Source organism: Bombus vancouverensis, chromosome 2, assembly GCF_051014615.1.
Source record: "Bombus vancouverensis nearcticus chromosome 2, iyBomVanc1_principal, whole genome shotgun sequence".
NCBI classification, from domain to species: domain Eukaryota; kingdom Metazoa; phylum Arthropoda; class Insecta; order Hymenoptera; family Apidae; genus Bombus; species Bombus vancouverensis.
In genome coordinates this window covers 5,623,302-5,635,758 of record NC_134912.1, presented here as the reverse complement: position 1 = coordinate 5,635,758, position 12,457 = coordinate 5,623,302, and the positions used below count along the sequence as shown (strand labels likewise).

Sequence of the window (12,457 nt, the reverse complement as noted above, 5' to 3'; positions counted from 1 at the left end):
TGTTCATTTCATAATAATTATGTTAAAATGGGACTCCAACCAAAAAACTAATATTTCTAGGGCTCAACTTTATTTTCCACTTTAACTAACTACATTGTACTATTTAAATAAAGTTATTAAATATTAATCATATCTTTCTACTATCTCACATCGTACAGAAACAAAGGTTTTAAACAGGACCATATGAAAAAGTTCTCATTAATGATTTGCTATGGAGTTAACAATTTATTAGATAATAGCGTGATAAATATCTAAAAAGATACAATTTTTGTCGTGTTATTTAATTTTGTATAACATACATCGAAATGTTTGAGCAATCGTGTATAATACAACGGTAAACGATTGATAAATTTCAACGCTCGGTTCGGACTATGTGCTACTTAATTCCAGTCTGAAAAATTAAAACAAATACTTTTATGGAGCTTCTAATATATTGCTCTTATTTCTTAGAAATGAAATACTCTTACCCTAAAATTGAATGAGAAACTTCAACAAATAACAATAATTGATCAAAATTACCAAAAATATTGCATTAATATTTTATTGTATACCATTTCCATTAATGTAACTACTGAGATATAATTATTCTAACTAATCATTTAATTGATTATTAACGAATACAGACTGGAATCGAAATTGTACAATTTTACGAACCACATGAACGCGTATTCCATGAATAAACAATAAAGAAGTTGTATTTAATAATGATCGATTAACCATATTCATATTGTGTCTAAGCGTGCAACATGCATTAAAGTTTCATTTGTAACATTTGTAGAAACACGTATGCAAGGCTTTTAATTAAAAACGCAGCTCATTCTATCGCATTCTATATATTCAGTTATTCGCGGCTGTACAAACTACAAATTCCAATTTATTGTTCCAAAATACCATTCGACTATTTTTTTATCGGGAGTATATGAAATACTTAAATATAAATAATTCTTTTCACATTTCACAAAAGAGAAACGAAACATTCTTTAATAATTAGAACAAGCGAACAAGTGATAAAAACTTGCTACGTTTTTAACCAAGTCCCTTTACATAATTACAATATTCTTTTTTATTTTCCTCCCTACTTTTTTTTCTCTTGCACAGTTACGATTAGTCGTGTCAATTTTAAATAAAGAACTAATGAACGTTCCTTTCCTTTTAGAAATATCACGAGTAAAAAGGTGAAATAGATCGTCGAAAATCGTGAAAATGTGATATGTAGACTATACATACAGAAAAGCAGATGCTCTGAAATCTGCGTTCAATTACACTGAAATGAAACGATAGATATATATATACATATATATTATATTTATTTAATGCTAATTGACCAAAGTATTTTTGGCACGTTTCGAATGTGTTCCAGACCATTTTTCTCTTCACTTACTTTCTACATCTATTCTAAAAAACAATTTTAACGAGTATTAAACTATCGATCAAACAATCAAAGTCACGCGTTTTCAAGAATTAACATTTCACGATTGTTGTGTAATTAATTTTGTAAAAACTTATTTTTCACAAGCAATATTTAAACTCAATTTTGTCCCATTCTATATCTCTGCAGCATTAAAATATCAAAAGATGTATTTACCTTTCGTATTGCATCTTTGTAGCATGCAAATATAAAGAAATTCGCTTATTTTTCAAAAAATGAAATTATTAATTCGGAAGTCAGTTTCGCGCCTTCGCGGCGAAATTGAAATCGCAATCATTGAAATTTTGAACGATGTACATCAAACGATGTTCATCGTAGTATCGAAACGAAGGTAATATTAAAAATTTACGGTCGATGTAATGCACCATTGTGACTTATGGAAAGAGTTATAATTTCATTTTTATTACCGCGTGCTACAACAATAAAAATATAACACGTGACTGTGACTGATATCACTACCGAACATGTACGTGTACGTGTATGCATCGATATACTTCCGATATAGACCAGATCTAATTGCTTAGATAAAGGCTAGAGGTCAATCTAGAAGTTGATTTATATTTTCAGTTAATACGTTGCCTGTAGAGCAATTGAAACTAGATACACGATTGATTAACTGAAATATAAATGAACTCTGATAAACGTGCGAGTCACTGAGTATCACAAATATCTTTTTTCTTTCTGAATCATTAGTATTGACTTAGAGGAGTTTCTCACAAAGAGTGATTACATTTAATAGGTAATCGACTTGCTTTAAATTTGAAGAAAACTGCTTTTTATGTGAACAGCTAGCAACTTTATGATCATGAAACTCAGTTACTCCATTCAAGAAAATGCCACGTGAACACTCACAGATTTTCTTGTTCTTATCTGCTTTTTAAAACATGAAAAAGAAAGAAAATGAAGAGCAATTAACAGTAAGATAAAAATATAATGTGACATGTATTAATTATATTAAGACTTATAACTGCAAACTAAATTTATAATTAACTTACACAAATTCCATATTATGAAGAGGACTAAAACATTTTCTTGAAATGCACGTAATTGACCAATCAAGATGTATAAAAGTGTGCTTGTTGTGCTTATACATTACTAAATAACAGACTTTTTGATTTACATACATCATAGTAAAGTGTAAGTCCAACACAGTTCACGTAGTTCATTGAATGCACATCTGTGTCTTAAGGCAATTTCATTTTTCATACTTTAATATATGCAACTGGCTTTGCACATTTCTCTCTTTATTCCTCGTGTCATAAAATATGCTTGCCACTTTTCCTACTCTATACACATACATATATATACAATAAAATTTATTTATTAAAAACAGAAATTTATAAAACCATAACAAGTGTCACTTATGTATACATAAGTCATTCCTTAAAATAATGAAATTACTTACTGATTATAAAGAGTAAACTTCTCAGTTGTATATATTTTGAATGTAAGAATAATTTAACTATTGTTGCAGGAAATACTTCAACTACATACAGGATGATTATAGTAAATATATGATAGTTATACGTTGTTCACAATGCAAAAAGTATAATTTTGCATAATTAAATATTATCAGAAATTTACTTGCTCTTTTTTCTTTTATATGAAAACATATTAATTAATTTATACAATTTGATTATATAACAAATACAAAGAAGTAAAATTCTTAATCACTTACAAAAGATTCAATGAGAGTATCATATAGATTCTTGAAAGAATATAATAATAAAATATAACTGAATATAGTTGCTTTTAAACATAGATATTATCATGCTGTCACTCAGTATATAAGTATTATAGATGTATATTCACAGTTCTACATCCTAATTGATATAAATAGAATTTGGCACTATAATCATGAATTCTACATAGATGATAAGTTATAAAATATTTTTTAAATTTTGATTTTCATTATTTAAAAACTTTTCAAATATCATACTAACTTAAATTATTTCATAACTTAAGCTTGTTCTTTAATAAATTTTGCAAAATATAATTAAAACCATAATTTATTATGTATATTTACTATAAATGTATCATAAATGTAATTATATAATTAAACATTGATCCATTTCATATTTGTCTAAAAAAGAAAATATTTTCAAATCTTATTTGTTCCATTGTTTTCCATGGATATACAAGCATATAGATTGGCCCCCAATAACTCACTTACATAGGAAGTTAAATAAATTATTTGTCGACAATATCTGTTGATCCCATACTATTTATGAAGTAAGTAATAAGGTCGAAAAATAAATTATTATAACAATAATGAATCAATCACATAGGTATATAATTCATCTAACTAATATGCATTAGTTATTATATACAAATATATCAAAACATTTAAAAGATCATTTCAATATACTTTACAACTTAGTCTTTCTCAAATCTTCTCAAATGTTTATAGCAAGACAAATTTTCATTGGAAGATGTTGTGGTATTAGCTGCCTTTGTAAAAATTGCAATTAAATTATTTTGATGTTATTAACCTGTATCTCATTGTCCAACATATAATTTTTTATACCTATTACTTATACCATAACATAGATTAAATGATTATATTTACTACAAGTGTCTTGTAATAAATACATGTTATAAATTAATTGGAAAACATTTGAAATTTAAGGTCATAGATGTTGATGGTTTTACTAATTAGTAAATTAGAACAAAGACAAAATCTGTTTGCCTATTGTTTTTTTCCTCAATATTATTTTGTTGATACTAACAAGAACACCGGATACTTTTATAATACATTCTACTAATATCACTATAGTACCTACAAAAAATTTGTGATTTAAAGGAATTTGTAAATTAAATTAAATGTAACTCAGAAAATAATTGAAAAAATAACTAATGTTCTAATCTTATTTTAATTGTGGATTTTTATTTTGTCCTACTATTTTATTGCGCAATAAATTAAAATGTCCATGTACCTGAGACAATTGTGCTTTAAGGGAATCTGAAAGTTGCTTTTGTAACTGCTGAACTTCCAATATTTCTTGCCGAAGATTCTGATAATCTTTTGTAACTTGATGAACAGACCGTAATAGACGAAGCACAGAGATCTGTTAGAAGCATAAAAAAAGAACAAAAATAAAAAAAGCAATTTAAATGTCAAATTTAGTAACCACCAAACAAATAAGGTGAATTATCATTTTTTCTAATCAAATCATTGTCTATCAGTTAAACAATTGATATTCGAACGAAAAATGTAATTTTTTGCACAAGCTACTGATTTTTAAATGAATCGAATCTAACAAGCAACTGACAAAGAAACATATATCTCGAACAGTGTTTTAAACAAAACATACCTCGCTTTCTGGATCTTCAAACTCTTTTTCGAAAGCATCAATTTTCCATGCGATCATGTCCAGCTTTCCGTCAGCTTCTTGTACCTATAACATCAACCAATTCATAAAATACTAACTTATTATACGTAAAAAAATAATACTTAACATTTGACATTTATTTGATCAAGTCCGGTATTTATGAAAAATTTCAAATGACAATCAGGATGAACAAGTAAAAAATAATAAAAAGCAGCACTTACACTTTGTTCGAGATGAACAATAGCGGAGTCCATGTTATCTATTAATTGTAACAGATTATTTCGAACGAAAAAGACGTAACTGACAAGCAGCTCGTACAAAGCCGATGGTTAACTTTCTCGTGCTGGAATCGATATGCGCTCACTGGAACATTTGAAAAGCGGTGAACCAACGGTTAACATTTCTGTTTAAATATTCTACCGCACAGGGGCAGCACCTACTGTGTGCATCATTTTTTCATCATTTGAAACTAATATAAATTGAAACTGTTTTATCGTCATCAAGTAGCAAGGATAGACCATTGACTAAACATAGAATAGACTTGATACTCAATATTTTTTCGTGTATTACATTTTGGTCACTCTTATTATGTTATATACTATTCTATATACATGCGATATTATCGATGGGGCATAGTAATGACAGTAGCACAGGTAAGGTATTTAGTCAATGGTAGTGTTTGAGTTTTATAAACCACAGACGAGATCCTGTATTTGTCAATGACAATACCTACAAGAATTTTGTTGAATAATAAAAATTATTTTGAGGACTAAACTCATCCAAGTATGAAGAGGCATTACTTCATTATGCACTACCAAATTAAATAAGTTAAATTCATTAAATTAATGAAACTTAGACTTAAAATTAAAGTACGTTTATTTGACTTATTTAGGCCAAACTATAAAAAAAAGACTTACAGGCGCTTTGCTAAATCAACTGTATTATTTAATAGACGAGGTGGATTAAAGGAAGTACCATTTTCTGTTATAAATTAAACAATGTACCTTCGTATGAAATATGCGCGCAATAATCTTAACTTAAATAAAGATTACAGCGCCAATGAAACGGTGAAATATGGAATTAAATATCGCAGTATTCAATCATAATCGATATAATTTCTTATAGTCGATCTATCATATTAGGATGTAACATAAAACTGCCAGTTTTAAGCGGGAAACATACCAAGAAAAAACATGAACAATTCATCCAGAAGTTATTAGGTAATCAGTAGATTGTATTCGTAGATTTGCTTTTGCATTATCAAATTCGTCTACAATCTGAACGTTGTTTTAAATAGTTATTATATATAATCACTGAAATTGGTTAAAGGAGAATATATTTTCGCAAAAATATTTCGACAGTTATCACAGAAAACTTTTATGTGTATACTATGTACAATCGTATGAAGTATTTTGCATTAGCACCATAATGATACATAACTATCGTAGTTATATTTGTAAATTTGGTACCAATCTGAAAATGTATATAGAAATTAAAAAATATTTACTGTAAACATATATTTAATAAAAACTAGTATACGATATGGACAGCCATCTTAAATATAAAATAATGAGTAGCTTGATAAAGTGAATAGGTAATTGAATATGCAAATACTTTGGTGATCTTTGCAAATTGTATTGAATTTGATTAATTCTAGTTGACTAAATTAAATTAACCCATAGTCATTTAAATATTCGTATATAAATATATATGATATTTGAAATGCTCATTGTTGATAAATATTTTCGATAAACATTTCGATTCTCCAAAAAATCGACTGAATCCTATTCGTGTAAGCTCGTACCTCATCCCATAAAATTAGTCCGAGATGCGTCCCTGTTACGCGGGGAGTTATTTGATTCTTGAAAATCGTTATTAAGATTTATCATTTCGGTGGCCATTATTAATTACATTAACTTCGTAGCTACTGTTGGCTACTGTTAATTTTACTTAATTAACGTACGTTTTTATTCAATAATTTTCCCGATATTATTATAATTTGTAACTAAATTATCTCTTTTTACATTTATTACATTTTTTGATTGTTACATTTACTGGAAGGTCGTGTTATGAGTTTCCAAAACGATATTTAACCTTGATCATGGTTCATTCGTATATAATTTGCTCCTCTTAAACATTTATTTAAAAGTTTTGATTTTTTATACAGATTATTGGTTGATCGCGAGAGAAATTTTTTTAACATAATAAATACGTAATATAACAAAATAATGTCACAGTTTATTAAGAATACTAAGATGAAAATGGGCAAGATTATAAATTATCTTTTTTTATTTCGAATATACTAGATTATTTTTTATTTTAAAGAAATTAAACAAATTGTTTAATATCAATTTGTTGCAGAACCTGTAGATTTTGTTTCACTTAATTAAGAAATTGAAATAACTTTTACATTTTGTTCCATTTCCGTGAATAATTGAATTGAATTCGAATTGAATTGGATATTGTCATTAAAATAAAGATAAATGTTTCATTATTTCAAACTTTGCAAATAATTAACTTTAAGAACAAACTATAATATTCTATGCTTTGTTTCAGATTTCTTCCAGCCTTCATTTCTTCCATGAAGTTCGGTGATTCCTATGTAATGGTGGCTTCACGATGACTTCCTGTAGGCCACGATAATATTGATAACAACGTTCTTCGCATCTAATCGTGAGTTGCATGCATTTTTGTTCCTCCAGTCACTCAATCATGTCGTAGAACGAAATGTCCGAATCGATATGGGTGTCTGCTTATATTATGTAGAACTTTTAACGAGCATTGTGACCGCAGGTATTTATTATACCGCGAGTAGTGACACTTCTTTTTTTTTATTATTTTATTTATTATTAGTTCAGGATAGGTTTCTAATTATATTAAACAAATTTTCGAATTTCGCGGTTGTGATCGCGAGTAGGTTTCGAAACGAACATTTACGTGTGCTTAAGCACGCACATGCGGGTAGACAGTGATCACTATGATCGTTGATCGACCGTGTTCACTTGAATCAGCTTCTACAATTTACTCTTTTATTTCACCTTAATAAATTATTTTTTATTTTACTATTAGAAGACTTGAGCTTAGATTTAAGATATAACGGGCATTGCGCCCAAAGAAAAAAGAGGTTACGAGCTAAAGAGGCCCGGAAGATTCAGAAGGGAGCAACTATTAATGACTTTCCATCGTCTGGATCATCCAAACATCCAGAATATAGAAAGTCATTTTCACTACTACTTTGTCACTATGCTCGCTTTTAGTATTTGTAATTGTAGTTGGCCCATGTACATGTCGTCCCACTACCATATAGAACAAATCACGGCTTTTCTTATTAATGTTACAAAAGATTAATTACGGCCTGAATTAGAGTTATAGAGAAGTTTTGCAGCTCTTTATTAGTGTTGCAAGAAATTGATTACGGTTTGAATTAGAGTTGCGAGAAAACGATAATCATGTTTGCTTTAGTGTTGCGAATTATGACACCGTGATTGTTTTTAACAATTTTGATTATAAATTGTTAGAATATTTTTGAGAGTAATTTGTAGTATCGCAGTATTTGAAGTAGCTTTTTGCTCATATATAGATAGTTATTTTTATGAAATTGGTTTTAAGAATAAGAATAGTCTTCCATCGCGAGTGTTTTAATTAGTTCTCCAGTTAGAATTGCGCAATGAATGATCGCGCTTTTTGAAGTAGCGTTGCGCTTATATTATACCCAATCTTTTTCCACTGATCTGTGAAAGCACATTCCTGCCTCTGGTTCATCTGATACCAACCACCCATATGGTTGCACTAAACATCTCGTCGCAATCCCTCTTAATTATTATAGTGTTCATTAATGGAAACACTGGTATGTTTATTTGTTAATAATGTACATTTTTCTAATATTACTGTTTTTTAATAGTGTAACATATTGTACACTCTCAATTTATTTTGAACGCTTTTTTGCGCAACAGTCAAAGGATTGAACACATCAAAAGGAGAATTTATTAAAATTTGTTTATACAAAATTAGTAAATTTTTGCTTAAAAGCAGGATATATAGAGAAGGTCTCCATTCGCAGCAATCTCTATGTGGTAAGATCTGGGCAATCGGTATTATTTGATATACAGTTACTAATTGTATCATTTTACATGATATAATTATGAATTGTATAACAAATAATGAGCTGATTGGTTACCATCATGATTGTGTTGAAGAAATTAATAAACTTTACTTAATAAACTTAATAAACTAATTAATAAACGAATAATAAAAGTCAATGTGAAACGCATTTTATTTTAAATTCAATATTTAATTTTCTCGCATGTGGCTAATTATATCGCGTCGCCGGTAAAACGCTTTCTTCTTTCCGATCGTTCCTTTAGTAAGACATTTCATATGAAAGTTGTTTTATATAATCTACCATTTACTTAGCAATTAATCTATATATTTAGCGCAAATAGGCATTGTGATATGCGCATAAATAATCAAGCGTAATGGTGTAAAGGTAAGAAAAGGTATAAATGTACTTAGTAAATAGAAATAACAATCTACACATTCTTAGTTGCACATTGTTCACACACTTCCTCTGAACACACTCTGAGATCATGCTCTCTCTCCTAGTTGACTTCCCTCTTTTTGTTTAACACATGGCTTATACTATGTTAATCAATTCGGTTTTCAACAAAATCAAAGTAAAAAAAGAATTAGAAAAATCAGAAAAACATTTTCGAATATTACTTGTATACATACGCATGTATTATGTATGAAAAGAAAGATAGAAATGCTTTTATTTTTGGTTTAAATGTTTCTATTAAGTTTTTCTTAAACATCTGAAACAATTTTTTCTCTTGTTGAGTGATATTGTCGAGCAAAAGTTTCTCCAACAAGTAGTGGAAATACCAGTGATGCTTCTGCATAAATCTAAAATATTAGTAAATGTTAAGTTAATTCATTATTTAAGTAATACATTTCAATATGATAAGGAATGTTCTTACTTTAACTGGTTTCGCATCCATTCGAATTTTACCCCATGAAACAGCTTCATCTGGACGAGCACCACTATCACTGCCATCAAATTCTGAAGATGTATTTATAAATACTGCATAGTCAGCACCATTTCTCTGAAATATAAATTATTTTAAATCAATTTATTATCAAAATCATTTCCATTTGAGATTTTCTCTTATTACCATGAGATTTGCATTGCATATGTGATGTTTTACAACACCACCTCCTATAATGATCATGCCACTATTTATTGCTTTCATAGCCATTGTATTTAACCGTCTAAGATCTGTAAAATAATCGATATAATATTATTTAATAAATTATATATATATTGTAGTATCGTAAATATAAAAATTAGTTTATTAATAATAAATGGATTAAACAGAAAACAATGGTTATTTAACATGAACTAATCGTAACAACGTATTATAATTAATTAACAACTCTCGTCAACACAAATTCAGCTCTCTCTCAACAACGCTAACAATACTATCTCGACAACATAATCCGCACTCTCTGACTTCTCAACTCATACTACCGTTAATTCGTTTATGTCCCTTAGCAACCCTTTGTCTTTTGTCTTAGCCTCATATCTTTTGTTTAAGCCCCATCATGCACATACTCAACAACCGCTTGTTTATATTTCGCACGACACCCCCGCAGGCCCCTCGTCCACGATACTACAATATAAATTACACGAAAATTTCAAACTTTATTTTGAGGGTTCAAACCTGATACTATGTCAACAATTAGACCTGGATTCCTAAAGGAATGGAAATACATCATATCACCAAGGCTGCCATCTGTCAGAGCAGGACTAAACACAGGAATATTATTTTTTGCAGCCCAATAATATATTGAATCTTCATTATTAATTTCTACACCAAGTCTTGCTATTACTTTAGATGGTGTCCAAATCGTACCCTAAAAATTCATGTACATTCAAGAACTTAATTTCTTAAAAGAGAATGTTTGGCTTCTTTTTTAAATCATACTCTTTCTTTCTGTTCAGCCAACATTGTGTCTAATATAGGCATAACCCAATCTTCAAATAGACAGTAATTATTATTAGGTACTAACAAATTTCCTATTCTATTAATACCACGTTCCCTAAGACTTCTTCCTTCTAAATGGAAATCTCCTATGTATGTTGGTGCTAAGCATTTTATGAAATCTTCCTCTACACCACCTGCTGTAGTTACAATACAGTCAACCTACAACACAAGTGTATATTTAAATTGTCAATAAAATTCAGGATTAAGATTTCCAAATGTTTTACCAGACCATTCTATGTTGCACAAGAAACCTTATAGTATCCCGAATTCCACATGAAGCCATATTTGATGTATATCCTAGGAATATTGTGCATGAAGATTTTCTTTCAATAAACTTATCTTCTTCCAAACTATCAATTTGGTCATCTTTAAGAGGAATGTTTCTAGCATTTATCATTCGCTGAATTTCATTCACTGCTAAACCAAAGTTTGTTGCTTGAAAGCCAGAATTTTTATATGTTTTAAATAAAGCATGATAGTCAATTCCCTTGTTCCAATCATATCCTGAAATATATTAATATCATTTAATATTGTAGTCATATTTAATTGCTGATTATATTCTAAAGCTTGATTTTCTTATATTTTGATGAAGCTACACAACCTTCCACAATAGGTGTTTCAACTGGAATGGGAGAACTGTTTACCAATACAGCATTTTTTACGATTTCTGGAACTTCATCGTGTGAATTTTGTTTACTGTCGTTCATTTTTATATAAGATTTATTGATATATTTTTTAAACTATATTATTTATATTATCCTCCTGACGGAATATGTGCTTATGTATATACACGATGTTTACAAGCAAACATAACCTAAAATGAAAATACGATTCAAAATAGTTTCTCCATACATACTAAAAATATTATAATTATTATAAATACTGATATTATAAATTATTATTAAATATTATAAATTATTATATGAAAATTCGTAATTTATTATTAAATTGTTTATTTCATATAAAGATTTATTTATTAATAATACATTTTTTATACATATAGAAGTTTTACTAACCTTTTACATCATTTTCAATTTACATAAAATATCTAAAAAATATTACGTAAATTAGTATTTTTCTGTTAATAAATAACATGGTTTTAATTATCAATTTCCAATTCAAATTTGCACTTGGGTAAATGCATTTAAATACTTAAGCTTTTGCTTTTTTATTGGTTCTGAGCGATTAAGCTATCGGGCAAGAAGGTAGATACGAAGAGGATAATGTAAATTGTACAATATAAATTCAAAAGAATAATGGTTAATCGTGAACAATTTATTTTTATGTAGTATGCACATCGTATATACTCAGTTAACAGATGAATGTAATATAATTTAGGGAACTTCTTATTTTAAGTATTGAACTCAATTTTCACTTAAAAGGCACTTTAAATAAAATTCAAATAAAATCAAAAAATTAATGTAGTAAGAATTACATTTTAGTAACAAGTGTAAAAGAGACGAAAATTATATAAAAATAAATTGCACACAGAAAATGTATCATTCATTGAATTTGCAATTACCCAATGAAGCTCTTTTGTAGTATAATAACGTTAACGTTACAAAATAAATATTGAAATCATTTTTAGTGACCGTTATTTACGAGAATTTGAACAATATCACAGCGCTCATATTATAAGATGTTGAAAATGT

The 12,457-nt window shown here is 28.4% G+C and overlaps 2 protein-coding genes across 5 annotated transcripts; both read right to left on the bottom strand.

Annotated features, from left to right (window-relative positions):
- Positions 1-202: 202 nt before the first annotated feature.
- LOC117161553 (uncharacterized) lies at positions 203-5,694 on the bottom strand. Of its 4 annotated transcripts, XR_013060005.1 has the most exons (6): positions 5,679-5,694; positions 4,983-5,124; positions 4,744-4,827; positions 4,366-4,497; positions 2,835-4,208; positions 203-2,715 (listed from the first exon to the last, which is right to left on the bottom strand). XR_013060005.1 is itself a non-coding variant. In XM_076624088.1 (5 exons), exons 2-5 carry the CDS (start codon positions 5,013-5,015, stop codon positions 4,200-4,202), a joined length of 258 nt encoding a protein of 85 aa, XP_076480203.1. In that variant the 5' UTR covers positions 5,016-5,124; positions 5,679-5,694; the 3' UTR covers positions 203-4,199. The 4 variants fall into 4 exon arrangements, 3 of the variants coding, with proteins under 3 accessions (XP_076480203.1, XP_076480198.1, XP_033199074.1); XM_076624088.1 differs by having other exon boundaries at positions 203-4,208; XM_076624083.1 differs by lacking the exon at positions 2,835-4,208.
- Positions 5,695-9,016: 3,322 nt separating this feature from the next.
- LOC117161549 (Deoxyhypusine synthase) lies at positions 9,017-12,353 on the bottom strand. Its single transcript, XM_033343176.2, has 8 exons — positions 11,822-12,353; positions 11,407-11,619; positions 11,035-11,309; positions 10,746-10,964; positions 10,482-10,674; positions 9,933-10,036; positions 9,738-9,863; positions 9,017-9,663 (listed from the first exon to the last, which is right to left on the bottom strand). Exons 2-8 carry the CDS (start codon positions 11,510-11,512, stop codon positions 9,565-9,567), a joined length of 1,122 nt encoding a protein of 373 aa, XP_033199067.1. The 5' UTR covers positions 11,513-11,619; positions 11,822-12,353; the 3' UTR covers positions 9,017-9,564.
- Between the last annotated feature and the right edge of the window lie 104 nt (positions 12,354-12,457).

Bases quoted from the DNA above. Each gene is read 5' to 3' on its own strand.
- LOC117161549 (XM_033343176.2), bottom strand. From the start codon at position 11,512: ATGAACGACAGTAAACAAAATTCACACGATGAAGTTCCAGAAATCGTA. The intron at 11,310-11,406 runs GTTGTGTAGCTT...AATATATTTCAG, and splicing joins TGAAACACCTATTGTGGAAG to GATATGATTGGAACAAGGGA. The intron at 10,037-10,481 runs GTTTGAACCCTC...ATTATTTTACAG, and splicing joins AATTGTTGACATAGTATCAG to ATCTTAGACGGTTAAATACA.
- LOC117161553 (XM_033343183.2), bottom strand. From the start codon at position 5,015: ATGGACTCCGCTATTGTTCATCTCGAACAAAGT. The intron at 4,828-4,982 runs GTAAGTGCTGCT...TTGATGTTATAG, and splicing joins TTGTTCATCTCGAACAAAGT to GTACAAGAAGCTGACGGAAA. The intron at 4,498-4,743 runs GTATGTTTTGTT...TGCTTCTAACAG, and splicing joins TTGAAGATCCAGAAAGCGAG to ATCTCTGTGCTTCGTCTATT.